General features: G+C 41.3%; 1 protein-coding gene across 4 annotated transcripts in view; it reads left to right on the plus strand.

Annotated features, from left to right (window-relative positions):
* LOC131444203 (1-phosphatidylinositol 4,5-bisphosphate phosphodiesterase beta-1) overlaps nt 1-17,480 on the plus strand; it is a 158,533-nt gene that overhangs the window by 104,928 nt on the left and 36,125 nt on the right. For all 4 annotated transcript variants that reach the window (XM_058614407.1, XM_058614406.1, XM_058614408.1 and 1 more), the window contains 6 exons: nt 8,595-8,735; nt 9,147-9,226; nt 11,833-11,886; nt 13,646-13,721; nt 15,396-15,496; nt 16,265-16,431. In XM_058614407.1, the coding sequence (XP_058470390.1) occupies nt 8,595-8,735; nt 9,147-9,226; nt 11,833-11,886; nt 13,646-13,721; nt 15,396-15,496; nt 16,265-16,431 (619 nt within the window). The remainder of the gene's footprint in view (nt 1-8,594; nt 8,736-9,146; nt 9,227-11,832; nt 11,887-13,645; nt 13,722-15,395; nt 15,497-16,264; nt 16,432-17,480) is intronic.

Below are 17,480 nucleotides of genomic sequence, written 5' to 3' on the forward strand. Positions count from 1 at the left end.
GCATGTCGAGGTGTTGGGGTTAATGATGATTTGATTGAGAACATGCGCAATAAGATTCAATTAGCCATCAAATAACCTTCTTTCTATAATGAAGTTATTCTGTACATAACCAATATCAACCTTGAAGAAAGTTTCTAATTTGATGTAGAGGGCCCACATACTTTATTTTTATTTTTGTCCGTGTAGTGTAGTGTGTAACTTTTAAGATGTAAACCAGTGTCCATTACGTCTAAACCATTGTCAAAGGAGCTCACACAATGCTGATTAAATCTATCAGCTTCACACAACTCTCTTTGTGTTGTGTTTTCATGTTACCTGGCAACATTTCTGCACTGCACACACAATGATGATGAGTAAGAAAGTTCTGCAGGCTCAGTTGAGTGGGGAAACTCTGATGTCACTGCTCATCTCCTTGGTTTGGCACCTCCAAGAAGCACCCACAAAAAGTTTCCTCCTAATCCTCATAGTCCTGACTCAGTGTGTGTGTGTGTGTGTGTGTGTGTGTGTGTGTGTGTGTACTTTTATCTTTGTGAGGTTCAAAAAGCCTATTTTTGTGGGGACATTTTGACCTTTTGGGGACATTTTGTCTCGGCCGCACAACTTTAAAGGGCTTTTTCAGGTTTAAGGCCTGGTTTTAGGGTAAATTTTAAGGTTAGACACTTAGTTGTGATGGTTATGTCTTCCTCACAGCAGTGTCTCTGTCACTCATTGCAGAAGCTCAATTCATGTCTATATTTACTTCCAACGACTTGTTCTTGACCTTAAGATGATAACACTTAAAATCTATCTGAAAATACCTAAAGTATTTTTTGAGGAGTTACACACTGGAGCTTTAAGGAAACTATTTCATTCAGTGTTGGCAGATTGTTTCGTTAGCACCCATCATTTGTTGACAGTTATAAGAGTACTAGTTTCTATTTCACAAGAAAACATCTACATACAGTACATTAATTAAAGCACTGTATTGGCTTTTTACTAGCGCCAAGAAGTCAGAGTGTCATATTATAACAGCTGAAGTAGTCTCCACTCCGCATATGCCTCTCATGTTACCATGGTGCTTGAGCAAAGCAGATTTCTCAGCAAGATTGTCCAATTTCCTCCACATCTCTGAAGCATTATTCTCTCTCTCAAAATGCCCACGGTCAAGATGTGCAGTCGATAGAGATTCCAAACTTATTTGTCAAAAAAACAACAAAAAAAAAAAACGGTCACCTTGCCCGCGTAAAAAAGAGCACTCGTCTGCATGGATTATTATCCAAAAAAAATGTAGTGACGTAGATTAGTATTGCAAAAAAAGCTATTTCAGATGTTGTCCTTGGATGTGGTTCGCACACGCACGCACGCATGCACGCACGCACGCACACACACAAACACAAGGGCAGTTACTGTAGCCAAGGAGATGAGTTATTGGGGGAAACAAGTGGCACAGGAAATGTCAGAAATAGTGAGAACTCCTCTGCGGACGATTCTTCGTGACAGTGTCTGTGGGGTGACAGTTAAATCTGATGATGTGGTTATCAAGGGAGACTGTGATTTGCAGTCAAACTCTGTCAAGCCTTCCTCATGTTTCCAATAAAGAATGTGACACAGCGGCCAGAATGAGATGTCAAGACTTTTTATATGCAGCATGTAAGATTCAATTATGTTTTTCTTTTGCCATTCTCTGTCGCAGGCTGCAAACACAGTTGTCAACAGCTGTCAGATGGCATTTTAATTTTACTTAAACACTGGGATAGTGGGTAGATGACTTTTGTCTACCTGTCAAACTTACTTAAAATCATGCACGAGCACATGTTTTTGAGTGTTTTCACGGTTTTTATGGTTTTCATTTAAACTATTACATTCAAATATATATAAACATGACAAAACATTATTTGTATACATACGAAAAGCTGTAGCTCATACTTAGCTACAGCTACAGGCAGGAGAAGTAGGTGCTCTGTGAAATTATGAAGGCTTCTGTGAGTCTATGCTCTGCAGGCATAAACTCAATTTTGATAGATGTCTATAGCTAGGCAGTAGAAAACAGCCAGAGCATGAAGAGGAATTACTGTAATAATATGGTTCATTTCATGATTAGATTATTCATGATAAAATGGAAATAAAATGTCCTTTTAATAAATGTATTTTTCACTTTCCCCTTAAAGCCTGTGGTATTCATTTCTACTCTTAGTCATGAGATCATTAGGAAGGAGTGAGAATGTTATAGGCCACTTCCCCAAGACATGGTAATGGGAGTATGTCAGCACAAGTTATTACTGAAGAGCTGGCATTTTGGCATTTGTGTTATAGGCACTCTCCATCTCCACCTCCGTCCATCCCTCCGTCACTCGTTTCATGTCCCACTGCTTCAGGGGTTAATGAAATGCCCCCGTTGAGGAGCTGGAATGAGGGATTGTTAAATCCATGTGAGCCTCCAACCTCCCTGCACGCTTTTTCTCAACCTGTGCCTTGATGCATGAGCGTCAGCGGCACATCATCAACTGCCAAATGTATTCCAGTGGAGAGCTACTGATGAGCTACAGCTTTGCAATCCTTCCTCCAGATTATATTTTTACTTACTGTTCAGTTCAAACATGTATTTAGCTTAACATGGTCCACACCTTATCCAAATAACAGACTATAGATCATTGTGTTTTCTATAGCTTTTACACTTCTTGAACCCATTTCACTGGGCTAACAGATGCTTCACTGAGGGTCACTTGTCATTACAGGAATGTATTGAGAGCTACTCGTGAGAGAGCCAGATGGCTTAAAGGAAAGTATCATTTCAAGAAGCATCTGTTGACCCTAGCGTTGACCGATTGATCACACAATTAGCAAATTAAAAAGGGGGCAATTTATTGTTTATTTTTCATTGTTCTGTGAGCTTTGCAAGGAGTTTCTACCTTTAATTTCCCAGCCTTATATTTGAATATACTGTACAATAGCTAATGTTTTTGATACTCTCCTGTAATGCTCCATCACCTTTAAGAAAATCTAGAGTAAGAATATAACTGAAGCTCGACATTTAAATAGAAGCTGCATTATGAGTCACAAATAAATATTTGCCACAAATCCTTCAGCCCTGGTTTTCACTTTCAAACGGTAACAAACTCTTAACCAGAATGTTTGAAAAGGTCTATGGTTTCCACACTGTGGTCAGCGAGGCATCACTTGACAGCTGACGGATGAGCCGCTGACCTTTTACTCCTGGTCTTGTGGGCAATTCTCCGCTTCATGAAACTGTGGTGGTCTACATCTACTGACACTTGAAGGCTCAAATGAATTATGACCATGTGCTAGAATAATAAAAAGCAGCAGAGACAGTGAGCCTTATAGATGAGGTTATCCGCGCAGGATGCAGATAGAGTTAGCGAGAGGGAGATGGATGCCCCACAATCAAGCACTCTCCCCTGATCCCTCTCTGATTTCCTTGCACCTTCCATCTCATCCTCTGCTGCTCCCCTTTGTGTTCTTTGATCTTGTTTACAATGAGGTTGTTTGTGAGAGGTTTATCTGTAGCTTAGATGCAGCCTGCATACAGTGTCCTGTACAGTGGCTGAGGTTCACCACAAGCTAGAAAAATAAGCACGGCAGCTTTCAAGCGGAGGAAATTTAAAATATGAAACTGCATAGGTGTAATGGGAGCAGACAGCGCTCCCATCCTTAAACTGAGGGCTGCTGCTATTGGGGTGGAATCAAACGAGCTGTTTGATCAGCGACAAAGCTTTAAAGATGAACGACACGGTGTCCCCCTGTAGCAGAAATACTCCCATGTACAGTAGTTTTCACTTTTATTTCCTCTGTGTGTTTATGTGCATGTGAGTTTGCATTCATCTTTCACATTTCATTGAGTTGTAGTGCTAGAGATTCTGTAATTGCCCCCAAGCATTTCTTGGTTTTCTTTATTTGTTACTCTGCTTATTGAACAACAAACAATACTGAGATCTTGCTTTGTCTTAAATGCTGCTTTCATTTTTCATTTGTTGTACAAACGATGAAGCACTCTTGCGTTGGAATCTTTAAACAACCCTTAGTGTGTCTATGTGTGTGCTGGCGCAGACTTTCGCTCGTGCGCCTGAAGAATGCAGCGTCTTCACTCTTGTGTCTGTACTCCACTCGTGTGTCTGCATGTGTTTTTTGTGTGTGCACGCACGCATGGAGATGATTAGGAAGACCATTTGCAGGAAACGGCTTTAGCTTAGCGAGAACGATGGGACTACTTCTCCTAATGGGATCAGTGTCTCAGTGCTTTCTGTCTGTGTAAGTCATGATGGGGCTAATGTTTTAAACATGCTCTGCAGATGTAGCGTGACCCTCTTAAATAAATGACTGCATCAGAGGGGACTCTTCTTATATTGGCTTTGCTGTGGGGTGAAATGCTCTGCGCTCTATGAGACTCACACTGGTGGATAGACAAGAAAGCACAAAAAAAACCATGTACAAACCTTTATACCTACTATACATTGATATAGATGTAATTGACAGAAAGGTGGAATATCATCCAGCCACCATTATGTATTGTATTCCCACACATACAGTAATCTAAGTGCATGTAATTCATAAAATGTATTTGTGTGGCAGAAGGAGCACATCGCCCCCAGCTTGATATCCCATTATTTTCTGCCCAACGCCGGAGGCTTTTTACTGCCCCACCAGCAGCATCTCACTGCTCTGTTAGTTAACGAGGCTAACCAGCAGCAGGAGAATTGGTGCCCTGCGTGTAACCTGCAGTGCAGCTCTGCAGTGCCATAGCCCTTCACAATAAGATGTTTTCCTCTTAATCCTGCTGAAAAAAGGTGGACTGAGAACTTCCAAACCCTCCTGCCTATGTTTAGCTTTACTTGTGTTGGACAGCAAATGATCTGTATTCTCGTTATGTTTCCACCTATAATCTTTACTGCTGTACACCTTACAATCACTTCTTGAACTTCTTATTTTTTCCTCAAACAGCATTTCTTTTAGCAAGTGCAGATGTCTTAAAATATGTAGTGTGAAGTGCAGCAACCAGCACAGTCTGACAGGGTCAACCAAAGAGCAGCCGTTCTCATGCAACCATTAGATGGTTGTCTTTTCGCTTACACAATACTGTGAACTTTAAGTCTTCTGAGAGTCACTAGATTAAGAAGAGGAAAACAAGTCATTTTCACGCTGCTGACAAAAGTGCAACAGCAATTTGTACACCAGCGGCACCCCGTTGAATGAGACACTTATTCAAGCAGCTCTCTTTTGTCAACAACTGCCCCAGCATGTTTTTCTGTATGTGGAGCACTTAGTAAATACATGAAATATCTCCGCTCCTATCTGTCCATAATAAGGAATGTGTGTTTTGTACACAAGTGTGCCCCTGTGTGTGAGTTCTGTGATGCAGTTGGCTAATGTTAAGTTGCCTCTGTGTAGGTGGTCGGGTCATCATCGATCATTCATATTGACATTAATCTGATGCGTGTATTTATGTGCATGCCATGATTTCTGCTTTCTACAATACAGTGTGTAAGTTTGTTTAAGTGAGCGTGAGTTTAGACTTCAGGTGCCCCACTGCAGGTTGTAAGACCACGAGGTGTGGCTGACCTCCCTTTGCCAATCTGAAACCTGTTCCTTGTGCTCGGCGGAGTGTGACACAGTTTGAGTGCATGGTTGGTGACAGATACAGCTTTGTGACAAACTATTAGGCAGGAAGAGGAAGTCGGTGTAATACTCCAGGCCGCAGCTTCACCTGAATGCTAAGTGACTATTGCAACTTCCCGCACTGACACACTGCAGCTGCTAACATGCCTGAATAAACACACACTCACAAGCACACCCTCGTCGACACTCGGTGTTGCATAGAGGCTGGACTCCACATGATGAATATATGTTGCAAACAGTGTTGAATTCCTTAATTAAAACATACTTTTTTGTAAATAAATAAAAAAATATGTGAATTCAACGAATGATTTAGCAGTTTGACCTGTTGCACCACTGTTTATTAGAAACACCTAGCAAAATATTGTGTCTGTTAGTCACGTTATCCAACATCCAATGTTTTGGAAGACAGAGATTTATGGACTAAATTAATCTAAAACCTACTGAGAATACGAGGCAGCTATAAAAATGATGTACTGAACAGCCTCTCTCTGGAGATGATACTGATACCACAAATAAAAGTCCTAGCATGAATACATGCTGGTAACTTTTGTCAGTTGGCTATGGTGTTGCTTTTAGGAGCGATAAGTACTTTTCAGGAATAATCTCAGTATGAACCTAACTTATACATTTAGTTATTAGCTATAACGCTATAACATCTCCTCTGGAACCAAACCTAAACAAACAAGTGAGTGAATCCAGCTCCGCAGTGAACAAGGATCTGCAGTGATGTTTTACTGGAGGTTAGCAGCAGCGACTGTACTATAAACACAGTGTGTAAATGCAAACTGGATTTATTGAGTAGATTTGGTCTGTGCTACTGCAGAGCACGGTAACATGGAGACACCTGTGACCATGGTAACTGTAGATGGTGACATACAGTTTTAAAAAAGAATAAAGAGTAAGATAAATTACATCAAATTACATCACTAAAACTGCTCAATAATTTTATCAAAAGTTCAAATTTACCCCTGAATGTGTAACATAAAACTACCTCACTGCTTCAAACACACCCTCTCTCCCAATACAACCCCAGCCTTCACTTGTTTGGCTCTACATCTCCCATGTTTGTGGTAACTGGGACCGCAGGCATGCCTCCAACAGCTCCCACAATGCACCAGCACAAATTACATTTCACTCACATGGCAGGGCCTCGTCCTTCATTCTTTGTTCTGCCTTTTTCATGGTTTTTACTCCGCTCTGTCTCTGTCTCTCTCTCTGCTTCTCCAGCCTTGAGATCAGCTCCTTACTTCCTCTGCCTGCAGCTCCCTCCTGGTTCAGCCCTGTGCTGTATGTTCAGTTAATTGCAAGAGTAGCATCGAGACAGTATCAAATTTGACTGACGTTCAAGCGGAGTAGTAAATGAAATATGTACCTCTCTGTCATGTTGTCTGTCCTCAGAAGCCTTTTATCTTCGGCAGGCTGCCAACGCGTCCGTCACTACTGAAAGTGGCTTTATATGCTTTGATTGATGTGGTTAGTGGCATTCAGAATACATGAGTGGACAGTGATTCCCATACGTATGCACTGTGTATCTAAATAGAATCTGACCATTTTTTAATTCTCTTACAAAATAAGAAGATTTTCTCCACGCTCCCGCCTAAAATGTACCTTACTTAAGCAGAAGAGAAAGATTCTACCATAGGTAATCATGGGGGAATTTATTGGCTCAGAAAAGTTCAGCATGATAATAATGGCCACCACTAAGCCGCACAATTTCATTTGGGGGGCGTGAGGGACGTGTCGAGGACATTTATCAGCGTGACACAGGACACAATGCTCTTTGTTTGATTGGTTAAAAAAGAGGGAGCTCATTTGCTTTCACTGCAAAATCCTTAACAGGGCTTTTCTTGTTGTGTTAATTAAGCCAGAGCAACCATTTTGTATGCTTCTTGCATACTGGGTCGCAAAGAAGAGAAAAAGATCATTGTTATTCCTCTCTTGCACCTCCGAGACTTTGTAGTTAGTTTTTTCTTATATGGTTTGCACCAAAGATGAGCTGCTTTGGATGTATATTTGCTCAAATGAGTTTGGTTTAGTTTTCCTTAGACACTTCCCTCCTCTGAATACAAATTCTTTTTCAGAGTTTTTCTCTGTGTGAATTGGACTGTTGCCAGCACCCACTGTGTTTTTACAACAGGCAACAGACTCCTCACAGCACAGTCTTTTTTTTTCTTTTTCTTTTTTTTAAATCTGCAGATTCTGATGGTTTAAAGAAGGTTGCGGGGCATTTAAGTCAAATGCAAATTCACATATTGCTCTAGGCTCTAGATATCGTCTCATGAACCATATTATAAAAACTTTTTTTTTGTCGGGCAGCCTCCTGGTCTGTTTTCAGCTCAGCTAATCTTCTCACATTAATGATAAAACATTTCCTCCTGTGATGTTATGTATACATGGTTAAGTTAAATCACCTGATTCCCCTACATGTACATTTCCCACCTTTCACAATTAAGCTGATAAGGTGATGCCTGTACCAACACTGTCTTTCTTCACTTCTGTGCCTTGCTGTCGTCGTACTGCTCAAACCACCGTGTTCCCTGCTCTAATGGAAGTCATTTTAGATCTTCAGGGAATGTAGCCTGTCACCTTGCTGCTCACAGTGTCTGCTGCAGACAGCCGACCTCTCATTAATCACACAAATCAGCCCTCAGACGAGGTGTGAACTCCAAAGTACTGACATGATTTGTTCCAGTTCAGTGCACTGAGAGGGGGATTTTTGTTGTGTGGCAAAATATTTTGACACTACACAGTGCTGTCTCTGACTTCCTGGAGGGAAAAGCATCAGTCTACTTTGTCTTTTTCCTTGATCTGGTTTGGGAGGTCTTTTTTTAGGCTACTTGGTTTCCGATGCAGATTTGAGCACAGTGTCGTCCACTGTGGCAACTATGGGGTGGCTTGTAGTGTAATGTGATTAACACCTGATTGATTTTAATCAATTTGATGAGGTTATGACATGTGTGTGTTTGTGTATTGCCATTGCTAAGGAAGCCAAGCTGCGTGAGCTACTGGATGTCAGCACGCTGGCGGGGAAGATGGAGAACAGGATGCTGACAGTGGTGAGCGGCACCGACATGGTCAACATCACCTACCTGAACTTCATGGCCTTCCAGGAGGAGATAGCAAAGGTAAAACCTGTGCATAAGCACAGCCAACAAATCTAGTAAATGCAATATATCATCGTTGTAAAAGCCTTGTTAACTGTGATCATTATCATCACCATGTTCTCGACTAAAATCAGTGATCTGTGCATGATGGGATAGATAAAACAGAATCATTAAATCTTGAAATGACACAAACATTATCAAAGTGATCATTTTGTGAATTAATATGCAAGACTAAAGAAGTTCTAAGGCATAGCCCCTTGTTGATTCATAATACTAAACAATCACAAATGGAAATGATCACCATTTGAACCAATGTTTTATTTGCTCCCAAGATATGGCAGCAGATACATTTCAGCCCTCAGTAATTATTTACATCACATTGCAGTGGGGCTGAGCACTGACTCTGTGTGTTTTGTTTTGTTTTCACTGCAGGAATGGGCAGAAGAGTTATTCAACTTGGCATCTAACCTCTTGGTCCAGAACATGTCCAGAGAGGCCTGCCTGGAGAAAGCGTATGTTATCTGCACAATGGTTTCTCTCAAACCCAAAGCAGAACAACATCAACACCGTAGACTTAAAGGAATACTCCAATGATTTGCATGTAGCTTTGTATTACTAGAATAGGGGTAGTATTTTTGAAGAATTGTGCCTCCCAACCTCAGTTTCCCCTGAGTCGAGAAATAGCTTCATTCTTTTTTATGTTCCATGCCCACCAGTGACAAATGCAAATCGGTGAAGTGTTCCTTTAAGTATTTATTTATTTAACAATGTCATCACATCGAGCATTTGTTTTCCTAATATCGTGCCGCGCTACTGCACACAATTGCTTGTGTGTACTTTGGTCTCCGTGGGGACAACTGGTCCTGACAAGGTCAGTGTTTATGCCAAAAAGGTCCACAAGATGTAACAAGTACAAGTACACACAAACATCACATTTATCATAAAAAAAAAAACAAAGATTATTATGTAGTACAGCACATATTTACAAAGTATGTTATGAAACATTGTTATCCCTGCAACACACACAACTACGTCTAAGTAAATAGGGGCTGCACACACTGACTGGAGATGGGAAGTTGCTTTTCACAGCTCCACTGGGCAGCCTGCGGGTTTGGCTTTATAAAGGTCATGTCACCTCACATTGATGGAGAGATTAAGGGGAGAAAAACAAGCAGGATGGTCGGAAGGTGGAGGATAAATAAAACAGCTGGAAATAGTTAATGAACTTGGCTCGGTGTGTTTCAGGTGGCTTATCTGCTTCCTAGTTCAGGAGTGCAAATATGTACTGTATGTGTGAGAATGTGTACATTCACATCATGCTGGAGCTTGCTACGGCTGCATTTCTTGGTCCCAAGTCCAACCTATTACTGTATGTAAATCAGCTCTCGCTCTCATGAACGGCTCTTTGTCCAGCAACAGCTTCTGTAATTGGAGCAAACACACTTTCCTGTGGCCCACAGCTGATTTGTATGTGCAGTGAGTGACTGAGTGATGCCTCTGCACATTTACATTTGCTTCGGTATTATTTTTAAAGAAAAGATATTGCTCTGTTTGGTTTATAGTCACAGCTGTCTGACGTTTATCAGTTGACAGAAGCCATTAACTCACACCCCCAAGGAGGCTAATTGACTTATGAGACAATAAAAGTGGCCATCGACCATATAGTACACACAGAGTTGAATAAAATTGAATAGAGCAGGTTTCACAGTCACGCTGCTTGCTCACAGCAGCAGTTGCTCTGCACTGCTTGCGTACAAATAAAGCAATTCTTTGTTATACCACTGCTGCAACATGAGGCCTCATCTCTGAGGTGAAGTTGATGTCCCCCCTGCATGTGGTTTATTCTCATCGCTAGCTCCTAAGGCCATTTTTTGGATGGGCAGCATAGATGGGTTCCCAGCAACAGAAAACAAAACAGACACTCCTTGGATTATACTGCCTTGAACATCAGTGTTATTGTTTAGAATTGCACTACATACTGTATACTCACTGTACTGCATAACTGAGAAGTTACCTTTGCCTTCTTGTTTTGTATTTTAGCCCTTGCCACTTGTGTAACTTGCACTGAAATGGAACCTGACCAGGGTTAACTAGAGAGGGAGAGAGAGAGTAGAGGCAGCAGAATCAGTGAGACAAACTTGAAAGGAGACTGATGCAAGTAATTTGTTTTCCCCCACTCGTCTCAATGAATAATACAAGCACCTGTAAGGCAAAGGAGGTCATTTAAAAAAACACCTTACTTACTCCTCCTTTCCTTTTCTTCCTTCTGTACTCTCCTTTTATCTGTGGCTCAATCCCATTTCACATTTTGCCCTTACTGGTCCACACATCCCTGGATGTGGAAGACATAATAATTCCCATAGTCCACGATAGTGATATAACAACAGCTGACAGCGGCTTTTTTAAAATGACAGCATGTTGAATGTGAAAACATGTTGTGTCCACTTACGTGATGACAAGTGACATTCTTGAAGGGGTGTCCCATTTCATAGGGGAAGCTTTTAACCACTACCAAAAGTTCCAAAAGAAGGCAATGGTAGGGGTAAAAATTAGAAATAAAACGGGGCCTTTCTGTCCCTTTGTCCTCTTTGGTCAGAAGTCTCTTGCATGCACCTTTAGTGATGTCAGTAGTTACATTTCTCTCTCTCTCTGTAGAAAAGCTGCTTCAGTCAAGTCCCAGTCTGGCCCTGTTAACCATTACAGTCACTGGTGACTTTACTATGGCCTATGAAGTGGACGCTGTAATGGATATTAATTATTAGCCAGTGGCCACTTAAAACCCAGCCTGTAATGATGGCTCCTGTTGCAGCTGAGCTATTTATAGCCCAGCCTGCACTGTCTGTGTTGTTGCTGCTGCGGCTGCATGGTTCAGTGCTGCTAATGCAAGATTTCTGAGGGATTAGCCACAATGCTAACATGTCATGTGAACACAGCCAATTATTTATGGTATGCACAGAGACATCAACACATGCATTGATACACGGGTGTGTATTTCACCACGTTGTTGATTTTGCACATGCAGACGTGATAGATGATCGCTGGGCATCACTCGCGCAAAGTTGAGCAAGTGCTTTCGAGCTGATGTTGTGTGAGTGTGACGTTGCTCTGTCTAATGCAGATACACTCGACTGAAGCTGCAGCTCAATCCTGAGGGGCGAATACCCATCAAGAAGTAAGTCTCGGATTCATCCTTCTCTCCCCTGCCTCCTCTCTGCTGTTTCTGATCCATGCAGAATGTCATTCACCTTCTGCCGTCACTCTTCCACGCTCCAGTGTAAACTGCATATATGCATGTATTTATTAGAATATACTATCCCTCACATTTGTTGTCACAACTCTCATCTTTCTTCCGCTCTGTGTATTTGTGTCATTTTGTGGGAACCCATGTTTGTCACATTTTCTGTTTTCATTTTCAGGTCAACATCGCAAAGGCTGCGATTCATTTGTTCTATGTTCTATTAATATCTTTAAGTTGTCATTATGTTAGAGAATACTTTATTTTGATGGCGCCTCATGTAATAATGCTCCATCTTTTAATGCAGTAAATATTGTCATTCACTCCTTCTAAAGTCATAGAGACACGGCTGTGTGTGTTTGTGTGTGTTTGTGTGTGTGTGTGTACTCAACATAAACTACAAAGTGCTGATTGTTTGACAGCTGACGTTTACATCTTTCCCCCGCATGTACCAGAGGAATGTTGTTTTTCCCCACAGTTTTCCCACAAGCACACCGGTACTAGCCTCAGCTCCATGTGTGTGAGAACTTCCTTTTGTGTGTTCCAGTGTTGTGAGTTTCAGCTTGTGTTTGTCATCAGCTCGTTGGAAATACAACTCTTTCCAGCGCCGACATTAGTCAAGTTGAGCTTTCAGGCAGGCAACAGTGAACTTCAGAGATAACCTCCCTCAGAGCCGCAGAGGAAAAGCAGCGGGTGTCAGCACAGAGAGGCAGGGAAACACTCCTTGCCGTTTAGGGAATTAACCTCCTCACTGGGAGGACATGTCAGCTAGACTAATGTCAGCTTGACTCTGCTTCCCCACTGAGCTTACAGTATGTGCTCATGGATACCTTTGCATGTAATTAAAAGCGGCTATGACCAGCGGAAACTGATCTAAACAGCTGCAAGTGGTAGCTGCAAGGACGCCAAAGTTCACTGCAGTAAATCAAATTTATTCTCTATATACAGTGGAATAAAACAGAAAACAGCCCCCCAACCACACAGAAGCACTGTCTCTCTGAATGCTCAAAATGACAGATGAGGCAGGACAGCATATTCTTCAGCATCCAGTGAAAACCATGTATCTCCAAAAAGAAAAATGACTCATTCATATGTGCAGAGGATGATATGAAAAATGTAAATGTCAGGACACAGAAAACTGCGCTGTTTTTTTTCTCCTCACCTCATGAAAATATGTCACTGCAGAGTCGCTTTCACAGAACAGTGCTCATACGATAGCTGTGTCACATGAGTAATGAAGACGGCAATATCTGTGCATCTTTTGATTATTTACACGAGAGTGAACACTACTTTTGCGACAGGCAAGATAAGATTGTGGAATTACAAGTAGGACTGACACAGTGCTGGTACTGTGGTGTTTTAATCACAGTGTGGATAATAATTGGAAATGATAAAACTGTGAATGCATCATGGTACATGGTCATCCCTCGAAATAAATTTAGGATTTTGTTGTGTATAGGAAGAATAGTCAACAGTATCATTTTATGTACAGTACTGTATGAGCCCTCTGGTGCTTAATCTACCATTGTTGGAGCCATTTTTAATCCCTTCACTTGTTCGATGTTACAACATGATACTCTTATTAAATACCAATTACAGGTCGTGATAAATCCAACAATTTGACATTGAGGGAATGATAACTCCTCTATTTTTGTGGTATTTTCTGATATTACACTCTTTTTTTGTGTCCCTGCAGTATCTTCAGGATGTTCTCAGCAGACAGGAAGCGAGTGGAGACTGCCCTGGAAAACTGTAACCTCCCTTCTGGCAGAGTAAGACACCAAAAAATACTGAAACTCCCTCTTTTCTCAGTGTTGTTGTCTCCGTTGTATCCCCTCTGTCTCTGAACCTGCTTCCCCTCTTGTCTCCAAGCTCTTTCATCTCCATCCATTCATCGTCACCGCACCATTCGGCTCATTCTCTCCTCACCTGAAACCGTGCTTGATTGGTGCTTTACTCGTGCGTTTGGAGTCTTATTTGCTGGATGTCTGCATGACTTCCCAGTCAGAGCTGATTTGGCTTTGGTGGTAATGAAACAAATGGACCCAGTGGGAGCAATAGAGATGACAAAAGCTGTTTTATCTTCACCTCACTCAGACATCACCAGAGAGAAGCTGCCCTCTCATGCATTAGAGGTGTAAACAGTCCCTCAACACAACAAACTCTCTGTATTCCAGCAGTACTGAGCAACGTGCATGCTTGTTTGTGGGGAAATGCTGTTCACTGTCGCTCTGAACACATAACTGACACATGTCCACATACAGTGGGGCAGACACTGTATGATTAAATGTTTTCAATGATTGAGTCGATGACAGATTGAACACATACAGAGAACAATTAGCACTGGATTTAAAAACAGGTTGGTGTATGACGTCCTGGTGGGATTTTGCTGTAGGACTGTTAATCCCTCAAACACACGCGCTCAGTGGCAAAAGTGCAACATCTTACGAATGAGTCACTGAGTGTCTGCGGTGCTTGACCTGCATCACCCTCCCTTGGTGCATCCTTCCTGATCCTTCCTCTCTCTCTCCTTTTTCCGAGTGCTTTGTTCTGCCTTCTTGATTCTCGCTGTGCCACAATGCTATCGCCTGCTGCTGTGCTGCACACTGTGCCTTTAAAATGTATACCTGTGTAATTTCCTCCAGAAGGAGACTGGAGGTCAGGTTAATAATTGAAACATTTCATGGTGTGAAATGTGTAACCTTGTCGTACCTACAACGGTAACGGATGAATAAAACTCAACACAACATGCTTTAGCAAGAAATAAACCAAAAGGTCTTGAAAGATTACTTAATATTTTAACAAAAAGATTATATGTAGTTGTTGAATTTTAGTCCTATATGTTACCCCTTCTTATATCCAGAATGAGATCTAAAGATAGTGGCTGTTCTCAGACTATTGAGTACTTTGGGACAAAATACATGTGTGTGTAAAACTGACTTATCGTGAGATACTGTATTCTTCATTTAAAGTTTGATTTGCCTGTTGCAGTTTTAAGGTTTTTTAAAAAAAAAAAAAGATCAGTATGCATACCACGGCGAATACTATACAGCAGTGATTCCCAAAGACTGGTTTGGGACCCACAGATGGGTCGTGGGAGGTTTTTGTTCGTCCCCAAGGAAATGTGCAGAATTTCCCAGACCTTTTAGTTAAGATTTATGTGCATGTTGTAAATAACATGCATAAAATGAAGTTGTAATTAATGTACAAATGTATTTGTGCCACGATTTGTGTTAAGTTTTGGTCACGATAATTTGGTATCTTTAAAAGGCGGGTCCCCAAAAAAAATGTTTCCAGAAGAAAACACTGCTGTAGAGTATACTCTATATACTGTAAGTAGTTAATCCACAGGGCTGTTAGCACTACTTGGCCACTAGCTCCCCAAAGTGATTCTATTTCTGTTGCTACTACAGATTATCTGACCATGTTGCTGTTCTCCTCTGTAGAATGACTCCATCCCCCAGGAAGACTTCACTCCAGAGGTGTACAACATGTTTCTGAGCAACATCTGCCCCCGACCCGAGCTGGACCACATTTTCTCTGACGTGTAAGAACTGGGTTTCTTATATTTTCTCCTTTAGGATCTTATCCAGATTTTATAATCTTCGCAGTTTACACAAAACAGGGAAAATCCCAATGTAGAAACAGAGTCATTTGAAGATAATATGAGAGTGAGTATTTACAGTTTGGCTCGAGCCATCTGTTTCTCTTTCACAATCAGCAGCTAGATAAACGCTGCCAGCCCTGATCAAGCATTATAACTTTGCAGGTTTAAGAGCCTGCCTTTGCCCATCAGACTAATTATAAGTAGTTAATTAATGCAGGACAGTGTGTGTTGTAACGGCGCTCCTCGATCCTGGCTGAATGTCATCACACACTGCAGATGCAGAGCTACCCCTTGGTCCAGAGGGACTCAGTCTATCAGCTGAGCTTGCATGCCAGCACGATACTGGCCACTCCAAGTCATAAATCTGCATTTTAATCATTGTTAAGTGACATGACATGAGAGTCAGGAGGGTATGGAGGGGATAATTTAGTGGCATAGATGGGGAAAAGTGTTTAAATTAAAATATAATTTGCCCAAGACAGCATTTTATCCTCTCTCGTCCTTTGCGAATATTTGTTGCTCTCCCTCTCTTTCCTGTTTTCATTACCACTCCTCCCCTCCATCAACTCTCATTTTTAATATCTCAATTTTCTTAATCCTCTCCTTGCTAATGCATCTCACTTTGTAACCCTCCCATGTTTTCCCTACTTCCCTTTTCATTTTGTCACAATTCACTCTACTTTATTATCTCCCCTCTTATCTCTTCAGGGGGACTAAGAGTTGTCCATGCCTGACAGTGGAGCAAATGACGGAGTTCATTAACGTTAAACAGCGAGACCCTCGTCTGAATGAGATTCTCTACCCTCCTCTCAAACCGGAACAGGTTCAGCTGCTGGTGGATAAATATGAACCAAATCCGTCTCTGGCACAGAAAGGTTAGTGCATTTAAATATGTATGGATACAAATATAAGGGCACTGACTTAGTGTTGTGTTCTCAAGATTTGAAAGGTGCTTGACTGAACAGTTTGCTTGTTAGACGGACAAATAAAATAAGAGTCTGCTCCCTCATGGTCCTTGCTTGCTCATTTGACTGTGACTTTTATAAAACACAGTGTATTTGTATACATTTACTACGGCCATAAGGTCCTGGAAACGCATGAAATTGATCTACTGTAGAAAGTGCTTGAATTTGACCCTGGAAATTGTGTATGAACTTCAGTTTCTCAGTTTCTAGAGCAGCCTAAATGGGCAAACCAGCCAGAGCATGTGCTTCACATTTTGATGCAGAAACTTACATATTTTCTAGTATGCTGTGGCCACTGTAGTTCACCAATTCTTTAACACCTTTAAAAGATAAGGTACATTTGTAAGAAATAAATGTTTCCAAAGCACAGAGAAACTGTTAAATATTTAATGCGACTAATTAAGGCCCCCATCATTATGCCGCCTCAGCAGGGTGTAAACAAAGAGCAAGTGGTACGTTGCCTGTAAAAATACTGTATACTGATATTTGTTTATCTAATGAAAGGCTACAGCCAGCAGCTGATTAGTTTATCTTAGAATCTCTACCCAACTAAAAAAAACAGTTGTACAAGCTCATTAATTAACATGCCATAGCATTATTATTTAATCTAAAAGCAACAGTATTGTTGTACGTGTGTATGAATGTGTGTGCCAGCCTGCTTCTTGATTGGGAACAGTTGCCAGGCAACTAGTTGTAGTTTTGCAACTTTTAGTGCTTCTGTATTTGCTGTCACTGAGTCATGAGTTCTGTATCCCCCCCCCCCGTGTATCATTAGATGTTTGAATACATGCCCCAGTTTGCATAATGTGACATATGTGCTTTCCTAGAGGTGGCATTTATTTTTATTTTTTTATTATTATTACTTGTTTGTGTTTTGTCAGTTTGCACTTTTCCCACAGGCACTAAATATCGTCATCAGTGCTCACTGTTAAAACCACCGCCCTACACCTACTCAAACT

The sequence above is a fragment of the Solea solea genome, chromosome 17 (genome assembly GCF_958295425.1).
Source record: "Solea solea chromosome 17, fSolSol10.1, whole genome shotgun sequence".
NCBI lineage: Eukaryota > Metazoa > Chordata > Actinopteri > Pleuronectiformes > Soleidae > Solea > Solea solea.